Source organism: Gobius niger (assembly GCF_951799975.1).
Source record: "Gobius niger genome assembly, chromosome: 21".
NCBI lineage: Eukaryota > Metazoa > Chordata > Actinopteri > Gobiiformes > Gobiidae > Gobius > Gobius niger.
Genome location: NC_136872.1, coordinates 1,570,044 through 1,592,581, shown reverse-complemented (window position 1 = coordinate 1,592,581; position 22,538 = coordinate 1,570,044). Strand labels below are relative to the sequence as shown.

The 22,538-nt window shown below is 43.1% G+C and overlaps 1 protein-coding gene across 3 annotated transcripts in view; it reads left to right on the top strand.

Annotated features, from left to right (window-relative positions):
- Positions 1–429: 429 nt before the first annotated feature.
- The window catches only part of plcb3 (phospholipase C, beta 3 (phosphatidylinositol-specific)), an 86,591-nt gene continuing 64,482 nt past the window's right edge, over positions 430–22,538 (top strand). For all 3 annotated transcript variants that reach the window (XM_079579571.1, XM_079579570.1, XM_079579569.1), the window contains exon 1: positions 430–574. In XM_079579571.1, coding sequence (XP_079435697.1) covers positions 476–574 — 99 coding nt within the window. In that variant the 5' untranslated portion in view covers positions 430–475. The remainder of the gene's footprint in view (positions 575–22,538) is intronic.

Genomic DNA, 22,538 nt, shown 5'->3' with positions numbered 1-22,538 from the left:
TCGGAACACAAGAACAGCCAAAACACTCCCCTTTTTAGGCACGCCCCCCCTGACGCTGCTGTCTCTCTTTCCCTCAGTCGATCCTTCTTTTCCCACAGAAAACATGCGAGGAAGAGTGACAGGGGAGGCGGGGGAACGGACGAGCGTAGCGGGGGCCAGCTGAGAAAGTTCGAAGCTCTGGGGCCAGATGCTCCTCCGAGTGGGCGCTAAAGCTTTGGGATAAAGGACGGGTCCAGCCGACAGGACAACGAACTTTCCCCGCCGCAGCGGACCTGCTCCGTAGTTTCCTGCGCGGAAACTTCCCCCGCCGCGCGCGCCTCCTGGGCAGAAGAAAAGAAAGAAAGCAGGAGGACTCCAGGAAGACAGAGCCACTTCCTTCTCCGCCTCTCGCTGCCGGAGCGGCGGGCACTGTGGACAGCTCGCGGAGTGTGTAGCCGGGCTTAGGCGTTGGCAGCCGGGCAGGGAGTCCCTCGCCATGGCGGGGGCCAAGCCGGGAGTCCACGCACTGCAACTGAAGCCCGTGTGCGTGCACGAGGCGCTCAAGAAAGGAGGGAAGTTTATCAAGTGGGACGAGGTAAGAGTGACAGTGTCTTTGTCCTGTAACTACTCGAGTCTGAAACAGGAACACGGACAGCGTGGGACTGTTTCCCCTTTGGTCAATATTATGACTCTGCACACTGGAGCACCCGCACATGTACGACCCTCCCCCTCTGACAGGAGATATTCCTCATGTCAGAGGGGTTCTGTATTTACACATTTACACATGATTCTGAGGAAAAGACTGAGTTCACTCTAAACCAAACTGACACCAGAGTCACGTGCGCTTCAGAACGTGTTTAGGTTTTAACAGAGCAGTTCCTCTTGTTGAAAACAACTGCAAGAATTTCATTCTGCCCTAAAATGTGACTATTTATTTATCATTCTCCGATTTCGATTAGTATTTTTATTCTGTTTGCCTTGAGCTGTGTTTGCTTTAGTTTCTTTTCCTCTTGTTTACAAAATGTTATAATATCCTGACATGAGAGTGATCAGTAAACATGTCTCTCTTTTGTTTGTGTAAGGTGTCACGGTCAGGCCCTGTACCTGATTTATTTTTTCAGTAAAGTAAACTGTAGCGTTATGCTACTTTCACAAGGAAATCAATGATTTATTTCCAGTATCTGGAAAATGACCAGGTACAGGGCCTTTAACTACAGGCATCATCCAACAAACTGACCGTTACTATTGAAGGCCTTGTACCTCATTCTTTTATTGTTCTAAATGACAAACAATGCAAGACATGAATGTGTCAGCTGTGTTTCCTCACTTTACTAATTTACTCCAGGTTTATCTGCACATTTCACAACTTTCAGGGTCACTTTTCATGGTCGCTTTCACGGAAACTGGAAAACTCAAGAGTTGTTTGTGAAATTGATACAAATGCTTTGTAATGAATTGGACAGTGTTTTTCCCCACAGTTCTTCCAATATACTGACAGAGGACCAAACTAAAGCCTAATAGAACCATATGTATAGTGCCTTTAATTAGAAGAGCCTGTCGTATTGTGTATGGGGGTTTCAGTCTGCGGTCGTGAATGCGCGGCGGCTCCGCTCTGCTGCCTCGCTCCGCTCGCTCGTGGGCACGGAGTCAAAGCGCGTTTTGTTGCATTCTTGCCCAGCCGGTTTTCCACTCGGCTGTGAGTTCTGTCCTTCCCTGTGAGACTGTGAGAGCACACCCGCCTCACACCCGCCGCCTCACTCCTCTGTGTCCTTTATCCTTTACTGATCCACCCCAAGATCCACGCGACCCAACTCCCTTCCGCATGTTTCGCTGCAGCGTGCCTGGCAACCCCGCCGTGCTCCCTGCTCCCTGCTCCCTGCTCCCTGCTCCCTGCTCCGTGCGCGTGCGTGCGTGCGTGTGAGTGGCTGTCAATGATTACCTGACTTGGCTCAGACCAGACTGTGGTGTGCATGGTGCTTGTGCGCAGCTGTCCCCCTCCTCGAATGAAGTGGGGCGTTTTGTCGGCGCGCTGTCCTCTCTGGGCTCGTCTGTCCAGGAAATTCTCAGGAAATCTGAGTCTTCAGAATCAGCATTAGGCATATTTGGCTTTTCATCTGTGTTTCCAGGGCCTCGCTGTGCTAGAAACCTTTGTTGTTGCTTTGCTTTATGAGTTAGTTTGAAACCACCAAATGAAAATGTTAGTTGTGTCCAAACTCATTCCTAACCTTTCTAACATATCTGTGGCATCCACATTCTTCACATGTTTATTATTTCACAAACCTTTCAGGGTCACTGTCTCAGAAATGTTGACAAACTCTCCTGCAAAGTTCGTTCAATGGATACAAATGCTTTATAATGGGATTATTCACCCAAATGTCGGAATTTACATTATACTAAAGGAGGACTAAACAGATTCTGCGCCTTTAACATGATGCTGAGCCTTTAACATGATTCTGTGCCTTTAACATGATGCTGAGCCTTTAGCATGATGCTGAGCCTTTAACATGATGCTGAGCCTTTAACATGATGCTGTGCCTTTAACATGATGCTGAGCCTTTAACATGATGCTGAGCCTTTAACATGATGCTGAGCCTTTAACATGATGCTGAGCCTTTAACATGATGCTGTGCCTTTAACATGATGCTGTGCCTTTAACATGATGCTGAGCCTTTAACATGATGCTGTGCCTTTAACATGATGCTGTGCCTTTAACATGATGCTGAGCCTTTAGCATGATGCTGAGCCTTTAACATGATGCTGAGCCTTTAACATGATGCTGAGCCTTTAACATGATGCTGAGCCTTTAACATGATGCTGAGCCTTTAACATGATGCTGAGCCTTTAACATGATGCTGAGCCTTTAGCATGATGCTGAGCCTTTAACATGATGCTGTGCCTTTAACATGATGCTGAGCCTTTAACATGATGCTGTGCCTTTAACATGATGCTGTGCCTTTAACATGATGCTGAGCCTTTAACATGATGCTGAGCCTTTAACATGATCCTGTGCCTTTAACATGATCCTGTGCCTTTAACATGATGCTGTGCCTTTAACATGATGCTGAGCCTTTAACATGATGCTGAGCCTTTAACATGATCCTGTGCCTTTAACATGATCCTGTGCCTTTAACATGATGCTGTGCCTTTAACATGATGCTGAGCCTTTAACATGATCCTGTGCCTTTAACATGATCCTGTGCCTTTAACATGATGCTGCGCCTTTAACATGATGCTGAGCCTTTAACATGATGCTGTGCCTTTAACATGATGCTGTGCCTTTAACATGATGCTGAGCCTTTAACATGATGCTGAGCCTTTAGCATGATGCTGAGCCTTTAACATGATGCTGAGCCTTTAACATGATGCTGAGCCTTTAACATGATGCTGAGCCTTTAACATGATGCTGTGCCTTTAACATGATGCTGTGCCTTTAACATGATGCTGAGCCTTTAACATGATGCTGTGCCTTTAACATGATGCTGTGCCTTTAACATGATGCTGAGCCTTTAACATGATGCTGTGCCTTTAACATGATGCTGTGCCTTTAACATGATGCTGAGCCTTTAACATGATGCTGTGCCTTTAACATGATGCTGTGCCTTTAACATGATGCTGAGCCTTTAACATGATGCTGAGCCTTTAACATGATGCTGTGCCTTTAACATGATGCTGAGCCTTTAACATGATGCTGTGCCTTTAACATGATGCTGTGCCTTTAACATGATGCTGTGCCTTTAGCATGATGCTGTGCCTTTAACATGATGCTGAGCCTTTAACATGATGCTGAGCCTTTAACATGATGCTGCGCCTTTAACATGATGCTGTGCCTTTAACATGATGCTGAGCCTTTAACATGATCCTGTGCCTTTAACATGATCCTGTGCCTTTAACATGATGCTGCGCCTTTAACATGATGCTGAGCCTTTAACATGATGCTGTGCCTTTAACATGATGCTGTGCCTTTAACATGATGCTGAGCCTTTAACATGATGCTGAGCCTTTAGCATGATGCTGAGCCTTTAACATGATGCTGAGCCTTTAACATGATGCTGAGCCTTTAACATGATGCTGAGCCTTTAACATGATGCTGAGCCTTTAACATGATGCTGAGCCTTTAACATGATGCTGAGCCTTTAGCATGATGCTGAGCCTTTAACATGATGCTGTGCCTTTAACATGATGCTGTGCCTTTAACATGATGCTGTGCCTTTAACATGATGCTGTGCCTTTAACATGATGCTGTGCCTTTAACATGATGAGCCACACTGAATCAAACATAGTGTGGATCTGTCTTTGTGTTCACGTTCACTTTTTCACGTCTGCAGTGTTTACTCTTTGCAAACATGTAGAGCTGTGTTCATGTATGTTTATAAGCAGGGGGGTAGAGTAGCCAAAATGTTTTCTCAAGTAAGAGTAACATTGCTTTCAAATAATTTTACTCATGTAGAGGTGAAACATACTGTATGTTAAAACTAAGAAGTAGAATCTCTTCATATGTGCTTGAATGTCACGGTTGCAGAGCAGGTCTTCTCAGCAGCTGCAGCTTTTCTTTGGAACTTAGTTTAGCCGCCTTCTCCCCCCCCCCCCCAGAAATGAAGGATCCCTTTTACTTTTTGGTTTCACATACTCTAAGTTTAAAACATGAATTTCCGGTGGATGAAAAATAATGGCAGTTTGGAGGGAAACACTTATTTTCAGGTTTTCATACAGTTATTGAAGGTTTACACTGACCTTTTATTTAACCCGGAAATGCCTAGCCTGCCTAACACCAGACTAAAATCACAAGTGATATTTAGTCTGGGGACCACCAATTCATTTTCTCGTAGGAGAGGTGTGGTTTACGATCGTCCATAGTCGTTTATTGGGCGATACGAATGTCTCTCATGTGTCTGCACGTAACCACAGCCAATCGTATCATCGTATGAGATGACGTATGACGTACCCGCTGTAAACTTTCGAGCTAAACTATTTAAAACACGGCCTAAAGCTTGATCGAAAAACACCATCGCGTCTGCTGCTGTCATGTTTGATCCGTAAATAAACTTTTTTTTTTTTTATCCGTAAATAAACTACAAGCTTCCGTATATCGAATAGCTCGCCATCATCTTGCCGTCCCTCCTCGTTCTGTGATTGGTTCCCAAATCCATGCGAACATTTTGGCCACGGTCCCCAGGCTGCTGTGCAGTTCCAAAAGATTCAGGCGCACACAGCAGTCTGGTGCTAGCCAGGTTAGGAAAGTCCCACTGTGATTTAAGAATCTTTTTTTCCTGGCCACAAGAGGTGGACCCTATTGTACATGATGTGGCCCAGAATCGAAGCGGGGACCTTGCCCTGAGTCTGTGTTGTTGCCATTCTTGTCCTTTAAACTTTCATTTGTTTCACCGAAAACTGCACGAGCAGTGGTGCATTTCTCAGTGGTCTCAGTGGTCTCCGGCCGACAGAAAAGGCCAGAATCAGGCATTAAAAGGCCCGCATGATAAGTGCATGAGGGACTCGTAATGAGTCCCGGTCATGTCTCGGGTCTTTACGGGACGAGTCAAAGTCGAGTCGCAATTCTCTTAAATAGCGACTTATGTGTGACTCGCGTCCGAGTCTTCAGTGCCCGACTCTGGCAGCAGCTAAAACAAAATGTATAAGACTGTCAGTGGCACAGTGGACAGCACTGACCTATGGCCTTTATGTGCAGTGTACCACTAATAGTTGTCCTGTGTACAGTTTCCCCACCTGAGCTGTGGCTCTCTGCAAGTCATCCAGGGTCATCATAGGCTTCTTGGTAACAGCTCTGGTCAGTGCTGTCCTTGTTCGGTCAGTAAGTTTAAGAGGACGGCCGGGTCTTGGTAGGTTTGCAGTAATGCCATACTCTTTCCACTCCTGGATGGTGTATTTAACTGTACACAGAGAGATGTGTTTGGGGGTGTTCGGGGGAAATACGATAAAAAAAATAATGAACCTTTGTAATTAATTGAAATTAACGCTCCCCTAAGCTTAATACTTGTCAATAACTTTATCCCGGACCTGGTGTGTTCTTGGACTTCATGATGCTTCTGCTCCACAATAGTCTCTAACAGACCTGAGACCATCACAGAGCAGCTGTATCTGAGCTGACATTAGAAACACACAGGTAGACTCCATTTAGTCATTGGGTCAACATGTGATCATTCACAAATCATCAGGAAACTTCTGAAGGCAATTGTTTCACTGAGAGGAAAGGGGGCCTATACTTTTGCACATTCCACTTCTCAAGTTCATAGTCATGTATAAATTCCATTTCACTTCACGATTGTGTGTCACTCAGTGTGTCTTTCACATAAAATTTCAATTAAATATATTTATGTTTATGGTCCATAGCGTGGCAAAGCTTTGAAAACTTAAAGGAGGGCTGATCCTTTTGCAAGTCCTTGTATACTGTTGAAAACTAAGTTTTAAATGTCGTGGGTGCGTACACAACAGCCCTGGATGGACTGCGGTAAGTGCTGCCTGCCCCCCTGTGCCCGCCGGCTCTCGTCGTGTGGACTAAACTAAACAACACGGGCAGAGTGGTACAAAAACATACTAGACTTGCAGCTTTTGTTAGCGCTCGTAGTCTCGTACCTGTTCCCTGTCCGAGTCCCAGCTGACAAAGGGGAAACTCTGCTCCTGTCCGGGGAGCGTCTACGTCCCGCTGTCATTCCCGCTGCTTTGTTATCGAAGCTCATGAAGAAGCTGGGCCAAATATCCGTGATTAATAAATGAATTTAGCCTCATTCGGACATTTCACAAGCCCAATTTTTGATGATCTGGTTTAGTTGAGCTGCACCTCTGATTGGAACATGCGTGGCTAGATTAGCGGAGACACAGCAGGGCCTGGGGGACACACTGTCATCGCACGTCCAATTCTGATTGGCTGATAATTCTGTCAGTCACGCTGAGGCCTGACAATACTGGGCCAGCTCTGAGGCAGGACCAGAGGTGTTTATGGCACTTTTTGAGTAGGAAATTACAGTTACAATAACAATATAAGCACTCAACTGTACATTATATAAGTTACAAGTTAGATCATATTTTGTTTATATAATGTACAGTTTAATGAATATACTATAACACATTGAGTGCCACGCTGTTTTTGGGATTTAGCAGCAGATAATCCAGACCATTTTTCCTGATATTTGTAGCACCACAGCATGTTCTGTGTTATAGCTATGGACACATGCTGAGGCTCGTCTGAAAGTGCCTCAGAAATCCAAAGCTAAACAGAGGCTCACAGATTTTTAGCTAGAACTATATAGGTTTTCTGAAACACTCTCCTTTCTGATTAACTCCTCCCTCCTCCTCTCTCCTCCCTCCTCCTCTCTCCTCCTCCCTCCTCCTCTCTAATCCTCCCTCTTCCTCTCTCCTCCTCTCTCCTCCTCCCTCCTCCCTCCTCCTCCTCTCTCCTCCTCCTCTCTCCTCCTCCCCCCCCTCCTCTCTAATCCTCTCTCCTCCCTCCTCCTCTCTCCTCCTCCCTCCTCCTCTCTAATCCTCCCTCTTCCTCTCTCCTCCTCTCTCCTCCTCCCTCCTCCTCTCTCCTCCCTCCTCCTCCCCCCCTCCTCTCTAATCCTCTCTCCTCCCTCCTCCTCTCTCCTCCCTCCTCCTCCCTCCTCCTCCTCTCTCCTCCTCTCTCCTCCTCCCTCCTCCTTTCTCCTCCTCCCTCCTCTCTCCTCCTCTCTAATCCTCTCTCCTCCCTCATCCTCCCTCCTCCTCTCTCCTCCCTCCTCCTCTCTCCTCCTCCTCTCTCCTCCCTCCTCCTCTCTCCTCCCTCCTCCTCTCTCCTTCTCTCTCCCTCCTCTCTCCTCCTCCTCTCTCCTCCTCCCTCCTCCTCCTTCTCTCTCCTCCCTCCTCCTCTCTCCTCCTCCTCTCTCCTTCTCTCTCCTCCCTCCTCCTCCCTCCTCTCTCCTCCTCTCTCCTCCTCCTCCTCTCTCCTCCCTCCTCCTCCTCTCTTCTCTCTCCTCCTCCCTCCTCCTCCTTCTCTCTCCTCCCTCCTCCTCTCTCCTCCTCCTCCTCCTCTCTCCTTCTCTCTCCTCCCTCCTCCTCCCTCCTCTCTCCTCCTCTCTCCTTCTCTCTCCTCCCTCCTCCTCTCTCCTCTCTCCTCCTCCCTCCTCCTCCTCTCTCCTCCCTCCTCCTCCCTCCTCCTCTCTCCTCCTCCCTCCTCCTCCTCTCTAATCCTCTCTCCTCCTCTCCTCCTCTCAAGACGGACACTAGCATTATAGGAAGAGGCAAATACCTAAATATTTCTGTTTCAAGTCAATTTTCAACAACAACTTTGTTGACACGTTTTAAAACACGGCGTGTTCTTGATCTCTTTTTATGGCGTGTGCATTTAGACAGCCTGGTTCTGGGATTGAAGACTTTAACAGGATGTTTCTCAGCCGTTTTTGGACCGATTTTGACCATTTAAAAACTCAGAGAAGCGTTAAAATCTGTCCATGTGAAGCCGCTCTACTTTGTCAAACGCACTCCAGAGAGCGAGATGGAACACCACGCCCCCTCAGACTAACACCACGCCCCCTCAGACTAACACCACGCCCCCTCAGACTAACACCACGCTCAGACTAACACCACGCCCCCTCAGACTAACACCACGCCCCCTCAGACTAACACCACGCCCCCGGACAAACAAAAAAAAGGAACGCAATAATATATATGAAATGTCCGGATCTTGACTTTTCACAAGTTTTTGCTAGTCATTTATTTCACTGTTCATCACAGAGCTGCCAAAATCACACATAAGGTGCATTAGAATGTCTAGTTTCGTAATTTAAAACCCGCAAAAGCAAGTTTTTCCGTTTGTGTCATTCAGTGTGTTGAAACATTGAACATTCTTTTTTCTTCATTTGGCGAGGGCTAGCAGAGCCCTGACGGCCAACCACTGCTTCATAGAGATATTATGTTGATTACTGGTTGTCATGGAGCCCTGGGCTCGTATTTGTCTGATAGTGGTTTTTGATTTACAGGAGTTTTATCAAATTTGAAATAGTTGCATTGTACTGGGATGTTAATTAGTATAAAACCTATACAAACCATACTTGGACTGAAGTCTTCATCGTTTGACCCAAAGCTATTTCAGCTCCAAAAATCCTCTACTGACATGATTCCTCACTTTATAGCACCCAGAATACAAATTTCCTACCTTGATTTATTTAAAGACATTTTTTGGAAGCTTTCATGTTTTTATTTAATTCTGGTATTTTATTTATGCACTCATCAAACTGTATATCATTCATTATCTAAAGCTTATAATCGTGTCCCTGCTTAAACGTGTGACCAGCTCCTAGAACACTCCGTACACCAATCCTCCAGCTGGATATGAAATGTCCAATCACTGTTCCTTGTTTAGTGATATTTCTTTGTAGAACTATTTACATTTACTCATCTTTTCAAGTAACTGTACTTTGTTGAGCATATGACACAGTATGTTTTACTTCTAAAATACAGCGCTTTCAGGCTCTGGAAATGCTGGTCCTGGGACGAGTCTGACAATAAAGTAAATCATATTTATTTTATTCTCAATATTATTATTGAGAACTCCTCTACATCTGAAGGTTAAACATAACTCCAGCACGGTGACTGTGGCTCAGATGGTAGCGGGTCACCCAGGAACAGAGAGGTATCACTGTTGAAAGCATAAAAAATGATTTCTTCTGAACGCCCGAGTCTTTGTCGATATGGCTGTCGATGCATGTGTTGTGAAATATCAATGTGTTTCTGTGGAGCTGGGACAAGGTCGCGATGGTGGATTGTAGCAGAACAGTGACAAACGGTGGTCGCCCTTCGCCAAGGGCAAAGGGCGACCACAGCCACACGAGAAGTGCGCTGGACGTGAGCAACGCGCTTTGCACGCGCCTCAGAGCTGATTCCACTGTCAGCATGGAGGAAAGCAAGACTATTGTTAAAATGACCTTCATTAAGCCCAAACGCAGCAAGAAACCGCGCACGCACCCATTCCCACGCTCATTCACACGCCGATGTACGCAGACACTGGAGGCACGGTGGGTGAAGTGTCTTGCCCAAGGACACGACGACAGTGTGCATCTTCAGGAGCTGGGATTCGAACCCCTGACCTTGCGATCATGAGACGACCCGCTCTACCAACTGCACCAGTTGGTTGAAACGTTACAGATCCATGATTCATTTAATCTATTAATAAACTAGTGGGAAAAACATTACACAAGGATCACTCAACTTTTCTGCTAATTCTACTTAGGTTTCATTAACTCGCAGCACAAAGAGATCAGATCATTACAACAGTGGCTATTTAATTTAATTAGGTGACCAATCATAATTTCTGTTCTTCAATTAATTGACTTTAACATTAGCATGCTGCTGCTAGCATTAGCATGTTGTTGCTCGCCGCGGCATTTTGCACTACGATCAAAACTCACTCAGTGACACACACACACACACACACACACACACACACACACGCACGGCATGCCCATACTCACTGAGATCAAGCTGGTGAATGTTGTGGTGAGAGCCAAAACAAGCAGGTATTGGTTCAGTATTGGATATTTGTAGCCGATCCCCAATATGGCATTTTTTACAGAAATGGCTCCCATATCCGTGAAGTGTCTGGTATCGGTGCGTCCTTACGTGGCTGCTATGGCCCATCTCTACATCAGCAGTCACATGAAGCTGTCCTCTGCTCCGGACCATGTGTCTATATGTTTGTGTGTGTGGGTAAAGGAAGGGGGGTGGGGGGTGGAAATCCCCAAGTACCGCACACAGACGCCGCATTGTCACTGCCTCCGCCCGGCCATCAGCTCGCCATGGATCCAGATTGATGGTACTTTTTCTTTTGCTCAGATGTTGAAGTGGATTGGGGTGCGCAGTTTGAAGAGTTCAAATCCCAAGCTCACCATGTCCCACAGTAACCTGCTCTATCCTCCGGTTTCCGGAAGAAGTCTGAACCGATTTGAAAATATTAGAGCTCTTAGTGACGTGCTGGACTTTTTGGAGCTTTTAAGGCGAGACGCTGCAGGTGAATAGGGAAAAAAATGAGTGACATGAATTTGAAACTTTTGCTGTAGATTACTGTCATCAATATAAGAAAGACTATTTCTGTAATTTAATGTTTTCATATAAAAATGTTCAAATTGCCTATATTTTCAGCGACAAAATCTAGATAGAACCCAGTTTAAATTGTTTGCATTATTTTGTTTGCGTATTCGTTTCTAACACTTTGGATAGCTTAAGTTTTTGAATGAACTATTTGTGAGTGAAAAAAAAAATCGTATTTCGTCTTTTTCTGTTTAAAGCTCAATAAATCAGGCTAGGAATTAAATATTTAAAAAATCCCTCTGAAAAAAGGTTTCAAAATATTGTTAAGTTCAAGACTGGAAAGCTACTAAAGCGGGGCCATTCATTTTTATAAGGGGCCTCATGAGTAACCTGAATTGAGTTAGAATTATATCAATAACTATTTTAATTGTAAATATTGTACACATAGAAAAAAAAGACAAAATAACAGAAAGTTAGCAAAGCTAATATGATAAGATATCAAACTGCTTCAGCAGTTTTCATGTAGATATGTTCATGTCACTTTTGAAGGAAAAACATACAGTGGGAGGAAAATGTCCGCGAGGCCTTTGGAATTTCTCACATTTCCGCCTAAATTGGTCATAAAATGTGGTCTGATCTTTACTTGGTTAATTTGACCTTTATTTAACCAGGAAAATCCCATTGGGAATGAAAATCTCTTTTACAGGGGAGTCCTGGCCCAAGAGGGGAACCTCAACCTATTGTACATGTTTTAGTGGTAGAGGAAACTTACTCGGACACAGGGAGAACATGCAAACTCCACACAGAAAGGCCCCGTCCAGATGGGAATCGAACCCGATATATTTTGGTTGAATATTGATATACGATATATATCCCGATATTTTTTCCACAAGGTGAGAGCTGTGAAAGGAAATGTCAAAGCCAAATAGTTTTATTGAAAACTCACTATAAAATGTACACATAAACACTGTATAACAAAACTTCATAAGGTGCACTACTGTGCCGTCCAATTTGTTTACCCATTGTCATGATTTTAATCAGGGTCTGCTTAAACGATTACCGCCCAAACAATTACATATTCATCATATTTTTATTTGCCCTGACATGTAAACGTTCACAGAGAGCGTGAGACTCATTCTCATGATTGTGATAAAGATCAGACCACATTTAGGCAGAAATGGGAGGAAGGGTTCACATACATTTTCCTCCCACTGTAAATAAAAAATGTATATTCTCTGGAGGTGGTGATGGTGCCTCTGATGTATGCCATCTATGCCAGTTTGCCCACCTCTGTACTACAGTGTGGAGGTGTGTGCATGCGTGTGCGTGTGTCTGGACTTAAAGGTAAAATAGAAGTCCATATGTTTAAAACATACAACCCATCACGGCTCCGCACTCAGCGTGTGTTCATCGCAGTGCCATGCTGTTAGCGTCGGGGAAGTCAAAGTGTTGTTTTGGCTGCTTTATAACGTGTCATTCTTACTGCTGCCTGCAGAGGGCACCCCAGCCCAAAGGCAAGGCAAGGCAAGTTTATTTGTAGAGCACAATTCACACACAAGGCAATTCAAAGTGCTTCACAGTTACATAAAATTACAAGAAAACAGATCAAATCAATAAAACATCAACATAAAATCAATCAATTACAGTAAAAGGTAAGAGTGCACATAGTGAACATTGTCAGAGTTGAGGCCTGTCTCACATCCTCATGAAGACTGTTCCAGATTTTAGCTGCATGAAACTGAAACGCAGCCTCACCGTGTTTAGTCCTGACTCTGGGAACCACCAGGAGGCCCCTCCCTGAGGTTCTCAAGGCCTAAGATGGTTCCTACGGCTGTAACATGTCAGAGATGTACTTTGGTGCTAAACCATGAAAAGACTTGTAACAAGCAGAGCCTGATTTTTTGGTTTTAGAGAGAGAGACTCAAGGTGAGTGATAACACTTTGTCTTTGTGTCTGGGGGCCAAAAACAATGATCTCAGCTTTGTCTGAGTCAGTGTTAATTTTGTCGACTAAAATATTTAGTCTTAATTTTAGTCAAAGTGATATTTTTGACGACTAAAATTGGACTAAAACTAAATTAAACGTTTTTCATGAGACTAAAACTATGACTAAAATGTCCAGATATTTTAGTCGACTAAAATAAGACTAAATAAAAATGAAAGGGACAGACTAAAATCACCCAAACTTCTATTGAGCGTCTGAAAAAGCCTCAGATCATGTAAAGTCTCTGCCAAAGGATCAGCTCTGAGCTTTGTTCATGTGGAGCAGCTCCATGAAGTTGAGAACCTTGATTAAAGATGATTATAATGAATATTATAAATATAAGTCGACTAAATTAGTCTTAATTTTAGTCGACTAAATTGACAAGCAATTTTAGACGACTAAAACTAGACTAAAATTGAAAAGTTTTTTTTAAATCTCAACTAAAATTAAATTACATTTTAGTCAAAAGACTAAAACTAAAATAAAATATGTTGTCAAAATTAACACTGGTCTGAGTTCAGTTTGTGGACTAATCTGGATGCAGTGTTTCTTTTGTACAGGCCGTCCAGCCCAGTGATTCACTCTGCGTTGTCTTTTCTTTCCAGACATTGGACGTTTATATCCAGTTCTAAAATGTAAAAAATACCAATGCAGAGGTCCCCAAAATCATTTGAAAGCCTCAGTTCTGCAGGATTAGTCTGGACTGCTTTGGGACGGCTGTTGTGGGTCATGCCCCAGAGACAGCCCAGCACTTCAGAAAACCACCAAATATCCTGTCTCCATTATGATGTATGAAAGCTGCTATCGCTCTGCAAACATGCTCAAACACATGGGACTCATGTTTCACTGGCTCTTATATCAAAGCCACTGGAGGAGGTTTGTCTCCACTGTGAAGTGGGTGCAATCTTCATCTTTTTGTGATGGAAGTTCAAAGCAGTGTTCATTTAGTCGACTAAAATATCATTTTAGTCTGTGATTTTTTTTCTTACTAAAATTAGACTTAAACTAAATTCAATTGAAACTTGTTTATGAGACGAAAACTATGATTACGGTATTTTTATCAAATACAATAGGACTAAATAAAAATGTAAAGAAGAAACTATAATCAAACCACATTTCCAACGACAAATGAATTCTCTGCCAGAGGACAGGCTCTGAGCTGTGTTCATGTGAGGGAGGCTCCTCCAGTAAATATCATTATAATAATTACTGTCAATGAAAAGTCAACTAAATTATTCTTTGAGGTAGTCGACTAAATGTACATGCAATTGAAGAGAATTATTTGACTAAATCATGACAAAAATTACATTACATTTTTGTGAAAAGACTAAAACTTAGTTAAAATTAACACTGGTTTAAAGTTATTATTGGACTATTGTTGTGTCCTTGGGCAAGACACTCCACCCACCTCGCCTGTGTGTATGTGAGAGGTTAGTGCTGGTCCGGTTTATTATGTTTATTTGTTAGTTTTACTAGCCTCAGCAAAAGCTGCTGCTATTCTTCCTGAGGTCCCTAGAAAAATACAAAATATACAATTACAGTACTGGACTTAAAAACACATAACTGACACAACAGTTATCAATGTTATTATAATAGAATAAGAATTATAAAAACATTATTAAATCACTCAGAACAGCAGATCACAACATATATCAATTAAATGAATGTCTGACCTAAGTCTTATGAAGCGATTTATTCAACAGAATAAACTTTTTCAGAATAATTTTGAATCTAAAATGGTTTTCCCTCACAACTATTTGCTTGGGAAGTAGATTGGCAGCCTCACTTCCGCCAGTCTACCTCAGGGCAGCTTTGGCTGCATACAGTAGGTTGCAGAAGTATCCGTACTCCTTTAACGTTTTGATATTTCACCACGCTATGGTCCACAAACATAAATATATTGCGTTGAAATTTTAGGTGAAAGACACACACTAAGTGACACATCGTGAAGTGATTTTTTATGAATAAAATCTGAAAAGTGTGACGTGCAAAGCTATTGATTTCCCTTTCCTTTCAGTGAAACCAATTGCCTTCAGAAGTTTCCTGATGATTTCTGAATGATCACATGTTAATCCAATGACTCAATAGAGTCTACCTGTGTATTCATAAAAAAGTCATGTATACAACTTCATTTATTCTGGACATTTCGTACACAAGGCAACTCAATGTGTCTCAATCGCTCACAATTGTGCATCTTTCACATAAAATTTAAATTATAAATATTTATGTTTGTGAACCATAGCGTGGCACAATGTTGAAAAGTGAAAGGATACTATACAGCTGAGCACCACAGAGCACAGCGTGACTGAATAATAACTAGTGTAGCACTTTGTAAAGTGTATTACAAGTATAAGCCATTCTTATTATTCACAACACTTTGGCAGGTTTTGTACTTTCTACTTTAAATAGTAAATATATTTCCTTAGAGCCATTACTTAAGTATTTTTGCTCATTTTACTGAACAAATCTTTCTTGTTTTGGCGTCATATTTGACCTGAAGTAGTGGTACTTTTACTTTGGCATGTTTTCACAAGGTCCTTGAGGCAAATAGCACATGTCCCTGAGTGTTGGGGTGTGAACAGTTTGTGAGTTGGCGGATGGGTTCTTCATGAAGCCTTTGCTGTGAATGTTGATCAGATTGAGTCACTCGGTGCCCCCACAGCTGTGCCGTCTGGAGGCTGCGAGTCAGGAGCGCGGGAGCAGGGAATAAGTGATGAAGACCAGTTGGTGCCATTGAGAATGTTCTCCAAGGGCCCATCCTGCCCATTTGTCACTGCTTGATTCTTCTCTGGGGCAGAAGTCCAGGTGCAAATGAAATGAAGGCGAGAGACGGAAGGTGACCTTAACAGGTCCCTTAACGTCTTAGTTTTAATGTCAGAGTATAAAAAATACCAAAGTCACTGTTTACTCATTGTTATGATTTCAATGAAGATGTGACCACATTTAGTGTTCACATACATGTTCCTCCCACTGTATGTCTAGTATGCCGGTTGATTTTCTCACAGGAAACACGATGGCGTGTCATGGTGTGTTAAGGAGAGATGAAGGCTCCCGGGGACGTTTGTCCAGAATCTTTATCTCTTCTGGGAGCACACCTGCTCGACCCCCGACCTGCGGGTCCCGCTCCATATCCAAACACGTTTCAGCCTCTGAGTGGTCTTCCCTGGCCATTCCCCATTAGTTTCGTGGTTGTGGAAACTAGAGACTGAGTCCACCAGCACAAATGAACAAACACAAACTAATTGTCTCGTGGAATTATTATCAATGAATATGCAGAGTAACAAAATAAGGATTATTATGTGAATGACCAATATCATTATATTGCCGTCTTTACGTTGATGTATGTCCTGTCCGTCCGTTGGGATGGATCTGTCTGGACCTGTTGTTCTCTCCGATGTTTCTCTTTTCTCCCACTGGGTGTTGGAGTTTTTCCTTGGCGGTTGGAGGGTCTAAGCATTTCCATCTGCTGCTGATGTTTGGACATTGTTTTTTTGTTTTATTGTTTGGGCTATAGAAAACGACTTGACTGATCGAAAACCTACAGATTTTTGTGTAGTAATAGTAATAACATTGTGCGACTGAAGCTATCCTGCTTGTTTTGACTCTGTGCAAATACTAGGCCTGTTTCCGTATTCTGTTTACAAAATACTGTTGCCACTGATGCAGGACACGGTATTTAAAGGATCTGAGACCTGAGGTTAAAAGGAATTGTGTTATTTTAAATTGATGAGCTCTCATAAATACAAAGTTTGTCTTCTCCAGGACTTCAACAGAAGTTCTTGGTGTGAAGTTTTAGACTCTCAAAGGGAACTTTTCTCCTGTCGGGCACTGTGCCCAGGTCCTCAGCCTGAGTTTTGCTTAAACAGAAAGATGCACTGGCTTTGGCTCTCATTTCCATCCTTTTTACATAGAGCAGAGACATGGCACAGGAGCGTGCCCACATTAACCGTGTTTGTTTTTTAGCCGTTTTAGGCAAATTGTCAGAAAGGATGAGAGAAATGTAGTTGTATTTGCATATTTAGAATGAAGAACCAGTAACTCAATGATACTATATACATGGAAAAAGAATCATACTTTGTGTGGCTTATTTTGAATATATGGCATCGTGTTACCGTAAGGATATTACAATCTAGGGCTGTGCAGTTCATCAAAATTCGATTACCATTTAGAATATTACTCTTCGATAACAAAAATGCCATAAAAAGCGATTATTAATACTAGCAGTCTTGAAACATAGAATGAGAACCAGAAACCCTTACTAAACAAGCAAACGAGGCAAGTAAAATTCAGTTCTACAACGGGAAGTGTTTCATTGCTGTGTCTGCACCTACTGACAGCACAACAAACCTTTTCAACCATTTAAAGGGGGGGTATTATGCAAAATGGACTTTTTCAAGCTTTACATCATGTTATTATGTCATTCCCTCATTAAAAACATGCCTGAAGTGTTGCCTTGGCACATTCACGTATTTTTGAGTAATCTGTAAAAACTCTGATAGCGGCCATTTTAGGGATAGGTTTGCCTGAGTCCTAGGAACGCCCCCACCTCCTGGAGACGCCTCCGAGCTTTCGTCACCAGCCGAGTAACCAACCACTGCTCCTCAGCAGAACCCCCTCCCCACTGATGCCACAGACAGCGTGTGGAGGGGGCGTGTCGGAAAGGCTCAGAGGTTCTTAAAGAGACAGAGGCCTATTTCAAGACATTCACTACAGCCATTTTGAGAGAGACATTTTATACAAGGCAGTTATTCTAATTTACTGCATTTACAGATCAACAGAAGGTTTCGTCATCATTGTAGTGAGATATAGACTGGTGCTATGTGACTGAAAAAAGCAGAATATCCCCTCTTTAAGGTTTAACCACTGGGGAGTTTACAATAATGCTATGAAAACCAAAAAAAGAAAGAGACAATTCCGCCTACAAAATTGATCGCAGCACAATCTTCAGTCACTCTACACTGCATCCCCCTGCTCATCAACTTCAGAGGGACTTTTCCTAAAGGTGTGTGGTCCATTAACACCACGGACAAAGCGGGCGTCTGACAAATGGTGAAGACACTGGACATCAAGGCATCATTTTACCCGAGCGGCTCTCTCTGCCTAATGTGAGGACCGTCGCAGTAAGGGGGCTAAAGAACCACTGGTGGCAGACGTCTTCGCTGTGGTCTAACCGCACGATGGAGCCTTTTATCGACCTCACAATTCATTTCATCGATTTTAACTTGCAACGCAACATGTCTCTAGGCATCTTTCCTACCAGAAAACCACACAGGAGCAAACCTCACCAATGGCCTGAAGGCCGCCATGGCTGCATGGAGTAGAAGGAGGAGAAGCTTGTAAGCCAGCGTCACTCTGGCAGCTCACTGAAATGGATGGACATTGAAGAAATAATGATATGATGTGGGTCAAAATGTAGTCCCCATAGCACGTCTATCCAAAGTGGCCTTTTACTCCAACAGGCCCACGAAACTTACACTGTAAACACACACGTTTATTAAAATGGCAAATCCAAGTTAAAACTACTCATCTCATGTATATTTTCAGATAGCTTTGTCAGAATTGATGACTTTATCTTTAATATATGTGTTATGTTCCTCCATTAAAGTCCATCAAAACAGGTCCTTTCTGTCCTTTTTCATCCCCATGTACTGTGGCCAGTGGCCCTGACTCCCCTGGGACAGTTCACTGATGCTCTCTCTCAGTAGAGACATCCGTGTCTCTTTCATCAAAGTCCCCCTCCACCTGTTCAATCACACCATGAGACCTGAGGAGGACCGAACTGAGCTATCCTAAAGCAAAAGAAAAATACTGGACCTCAATGGCAAGTACAGACGTGCTGCAGTACAGGAGCCTTCAGACCTAAATATACGAGTGAAGACCACCTGACAGCAGAGAAGAAGAGTCTGATGGTAATTACCATATCTACTCTTTAGCCTATATATACTTTAAACAACAATAAAAGAAACATGTGCACATTCTTTTCTCATTCTAATCATTTATGTCTGTATCTTTATTTGCAGATTGCCTCACCTGAGATGACTGGAGGTGGTGATGCTGATCGGGGAGGGCACTGCAGCTCGACCGGCCCAGCACAGATGGTGCAGAAGGACCAGTGACTGCGACAGGAGCAGGTCATGGCTTTGGAGCTGCAGTCCTACCTGCAATCTAACCTCTTGGATCATGAGTGATGGCGAATTCTACAAGCTTTACCCAAGGCTTTCTAAACGAGAAGTATAGGAAGTAGGAAGTATCGTTGCATTCCAGCAACAAGCTCATCTTCGGAAAAACATTCAGTGTCCCGTTTCCTTCAAGCCAGATCACGAGAACAGCTGATCTTTCTTGCTAAAATCCTTTGAAGCTTTGGGAGTTTTGTTTGTAACTTGCATTGTTCTCATACAGTATTGCATGTGTTAAAGGGATATTTCAGGATTTTTGACATAGGGCCTCATTTCCTAGTTATCCAGAGTGTTGCTGATTTCTGGAGATATATTTTTTTTAAGTTTATGCAGTTCTGTTTGGAGAGTTACGTGGTACTAGGCTAGTGCTAGGCTGGCGCATTTCTACGATGTCAGCTAGCCTGCATTAAAAACAGTGTGACCCGCTCCACAGAGCACCTGTGGCAAATCACTTATAACACCAGACTAACCATAGAAATGTCTGTGTCCATAGAATCATTTAAAATAACTTATATTTGAGCAGCATTAGCTTCGTGGTTGTATAAGCTACGCAGCGGCGGAGGGATCTGCTAGAAAATAGTCCCTCAATCATTCATGAAGGTCATTGATGCAGGTCAGTTATATTCCAAACATGGTTCTATGGACACAGACGTTTATATGGTTAGTCTGGTGTTATAAGTGATTTGCCTCAGGTGCTCTGTGGAGCGGGTCAGACTGCTTTTAATGCAGGCTAGCTGATACCATAGAAATGCGCTAGCCTTGCATTAGCCTAGCGCCATGAAACTCAAACATAAGAACTGCATGAATTACAAAAAAAAAATCTCCAGAAATCAGCAACACTCTGGATAACTAGGAAATTAGGCCCTATGTCAAAAATCCTGAAATATCCCTTTAACAAAAGGGAACATATGTTGGCCTATAATTACTACAGTACTACAGTACTTGAATTTATCTTTTGCAGTTTTTGTGAAATTGTTGATTTAAATGCTACAATTCTAGGGCACTTTATAAGTATACAACAGTTAAATAACAATGTATTTGTTAACTGCAATGTAAATTATTTATTTCGTGTTCAAAGAATTTATATGTATATATCTGCCAAATGAATTTTCTTGAAAAGCTTTGTTTGTTTTATAAGATAGAATAAACAGTTTTTCCATTGACAAATATTCATTTTAATATTCGTGATTTCAATTATTACTGAAATAATGGTGAGCCAGTGCTGTGAGCTGGAAGCGGTGCACACAGCTGCTCTTCTGCACAGTGCACACCATCACACGCCCCGGCCCACACTCCGGCTCAGGCTCTCAGGCTCTCAGGCTCACAGGCTCTCAGGCTCACAGGCTCACAGGCTCACAGGCTCACAGGCTCACAGGCAGAGGGAGAACAAGGAGGCCAAGCGTGAATGAAAATGCCAGCTCACAAAGACGTCCCCGTGGACCTGGCCTGGATGGGATCGGAGACAGATCCCATTGTTTCAGCACCAGCAGAAGAACTCTTTCATGGTTTGACTGTCAACAGAGAATTTTCACTTCAAATCGGACGAACTCTTCCGTGATTAAAAATCCAACCTGTGTTGTATGGTAGGAAAGTATTTAAATAAACGTGTAAAGCTACAGATCTTCTTGGCTCCCAGGTTTAAGCGCATTGTGGTGCACAGGTCTGAAGAAGTTGGAGATGAATAAACGCTGTGCTCTGGGGGCGTGCTCTGTGCCTGCTCTGAGCCAATCACAGCTCCCTCTGTTCAGTCATCGCACCAGGAGATCATGAAAACTTTGACACTATCACTTACTGGCCTCAATTCTATTGCGTCATCTTTTTTAACTAAAGCGAGTGAATTAATGAAGTCCCTAATTTAGTCACAGTACAAACAATGTTTATCTGAACATTTTTTCGAGTCCATCACTTTAACCTCTCGGCCACAAATCCCCTTTTATCCAAACCTTTTTTACGGAGGGGCGCCATCTTGACTGTTTTTGACTTGGTGTGTAAAGAAAAGAAGTCACTGCGATCTGGTTTTAGATGAATCTGTTATTTTTGAATGGCAGACCTCTGTATTGTGCTGTATCATGATTATAAACATTTTCTAGTCTCACTAAACGGTGTATTGTGAGTTATATGAAATAACCTCCATATTGCACTAATGCTTAATATACAGGACAGTCCTCTTGTCCTGTGAAAATCAAGCTGATGTAAAGTGTGGAGCTGCAGCAGAAAGTGTGGCTCTTTGGTAATCCTGTTTCACAGCAGTCTGCCCAGACGGTCTCATGACGTGCTCTTGACAGTCTCTGATTTCATGCTGTCTTCTTCCCCTTTTTTCCTCCCTTGACCTGATGTGCATTAGCTGACCCTGGAGGCTAAACTCAAGGTATGTTTAGTGGTAAGAGCTATGGGCCGCCCATGGAGATGATCACTTTACTGCTCCTTTTTTACGGCTGGACTCTTAGAAAAGGGCTTGATTTACACATTGCTTCAAGTGTAAACAAGCTGAGTGAAGTGATCATACCTACCCAGCAGTAAGTCCTTTCACTGGGGCTTTTTACTGTTGCATTTAGCGTTGGCACTAAAGTCAAAATGAGGTCAAGCGTTATTGTTTCATGCTGATTGGCCGAATTGTCCGTATGGGAAGTTTTGCTTGCTGCAATACTTGGTATTGCACCAAGTACTTTATCAAGTATCGCAATACTTTCAATACCTGTGTTCAAGTTCACTCCAATGTCAAATGGCTTTTGGCTTATAAACTGTGGATACATGACTGTTTTCTTTTTACACATTTTAAGGTAAATGTATACGGTGGCAAGAAAAGTAAGTCCACCGTTTGGAATTTCTAAAATTTCTGCCGAAATGTTTTCTGATCATCATAATCATAAGAATAAGTAAACAGTGTCTGCTTAAACTAATACCACCCAAACATTTACATTTGATCATATTTTTATTGGCCATAACATGTAAACATTCACAGGAGAACATTCACAGGACATTCCTCTTTACAAAACTGCTGCAGTTCAGTGAGATTCAGGGGTGTACTTACTTATCCCACACTCTCCTGTGAACGTTTACATGTTATGGCCAATCAATAAATGTTTGGATGGTATTAGTTTAATTTAGGCAGAAATTTGAGATTAGGTGGCTTCCCCTCTTCAGGTCGGTGGGGAGTCCTTACCTCAAGTGGAGGAGTTCAAGTATCTCGGGGTCTTGTTCACGAGTGAGGGACGGATGGAGCGTGAGATGGACAGACGGATCGGTGCGGCGTCAGCAGTGATGCGGTCGCTGTATCGGTCTGTCGTGGTGAAGAGGGAGCTGAGTCGGGGCAAAGCTCTCGATTTACCAATCGATCTACGTTCCCACCCTCACCTATGGTCATGAGATTTGGGTCATGACCGA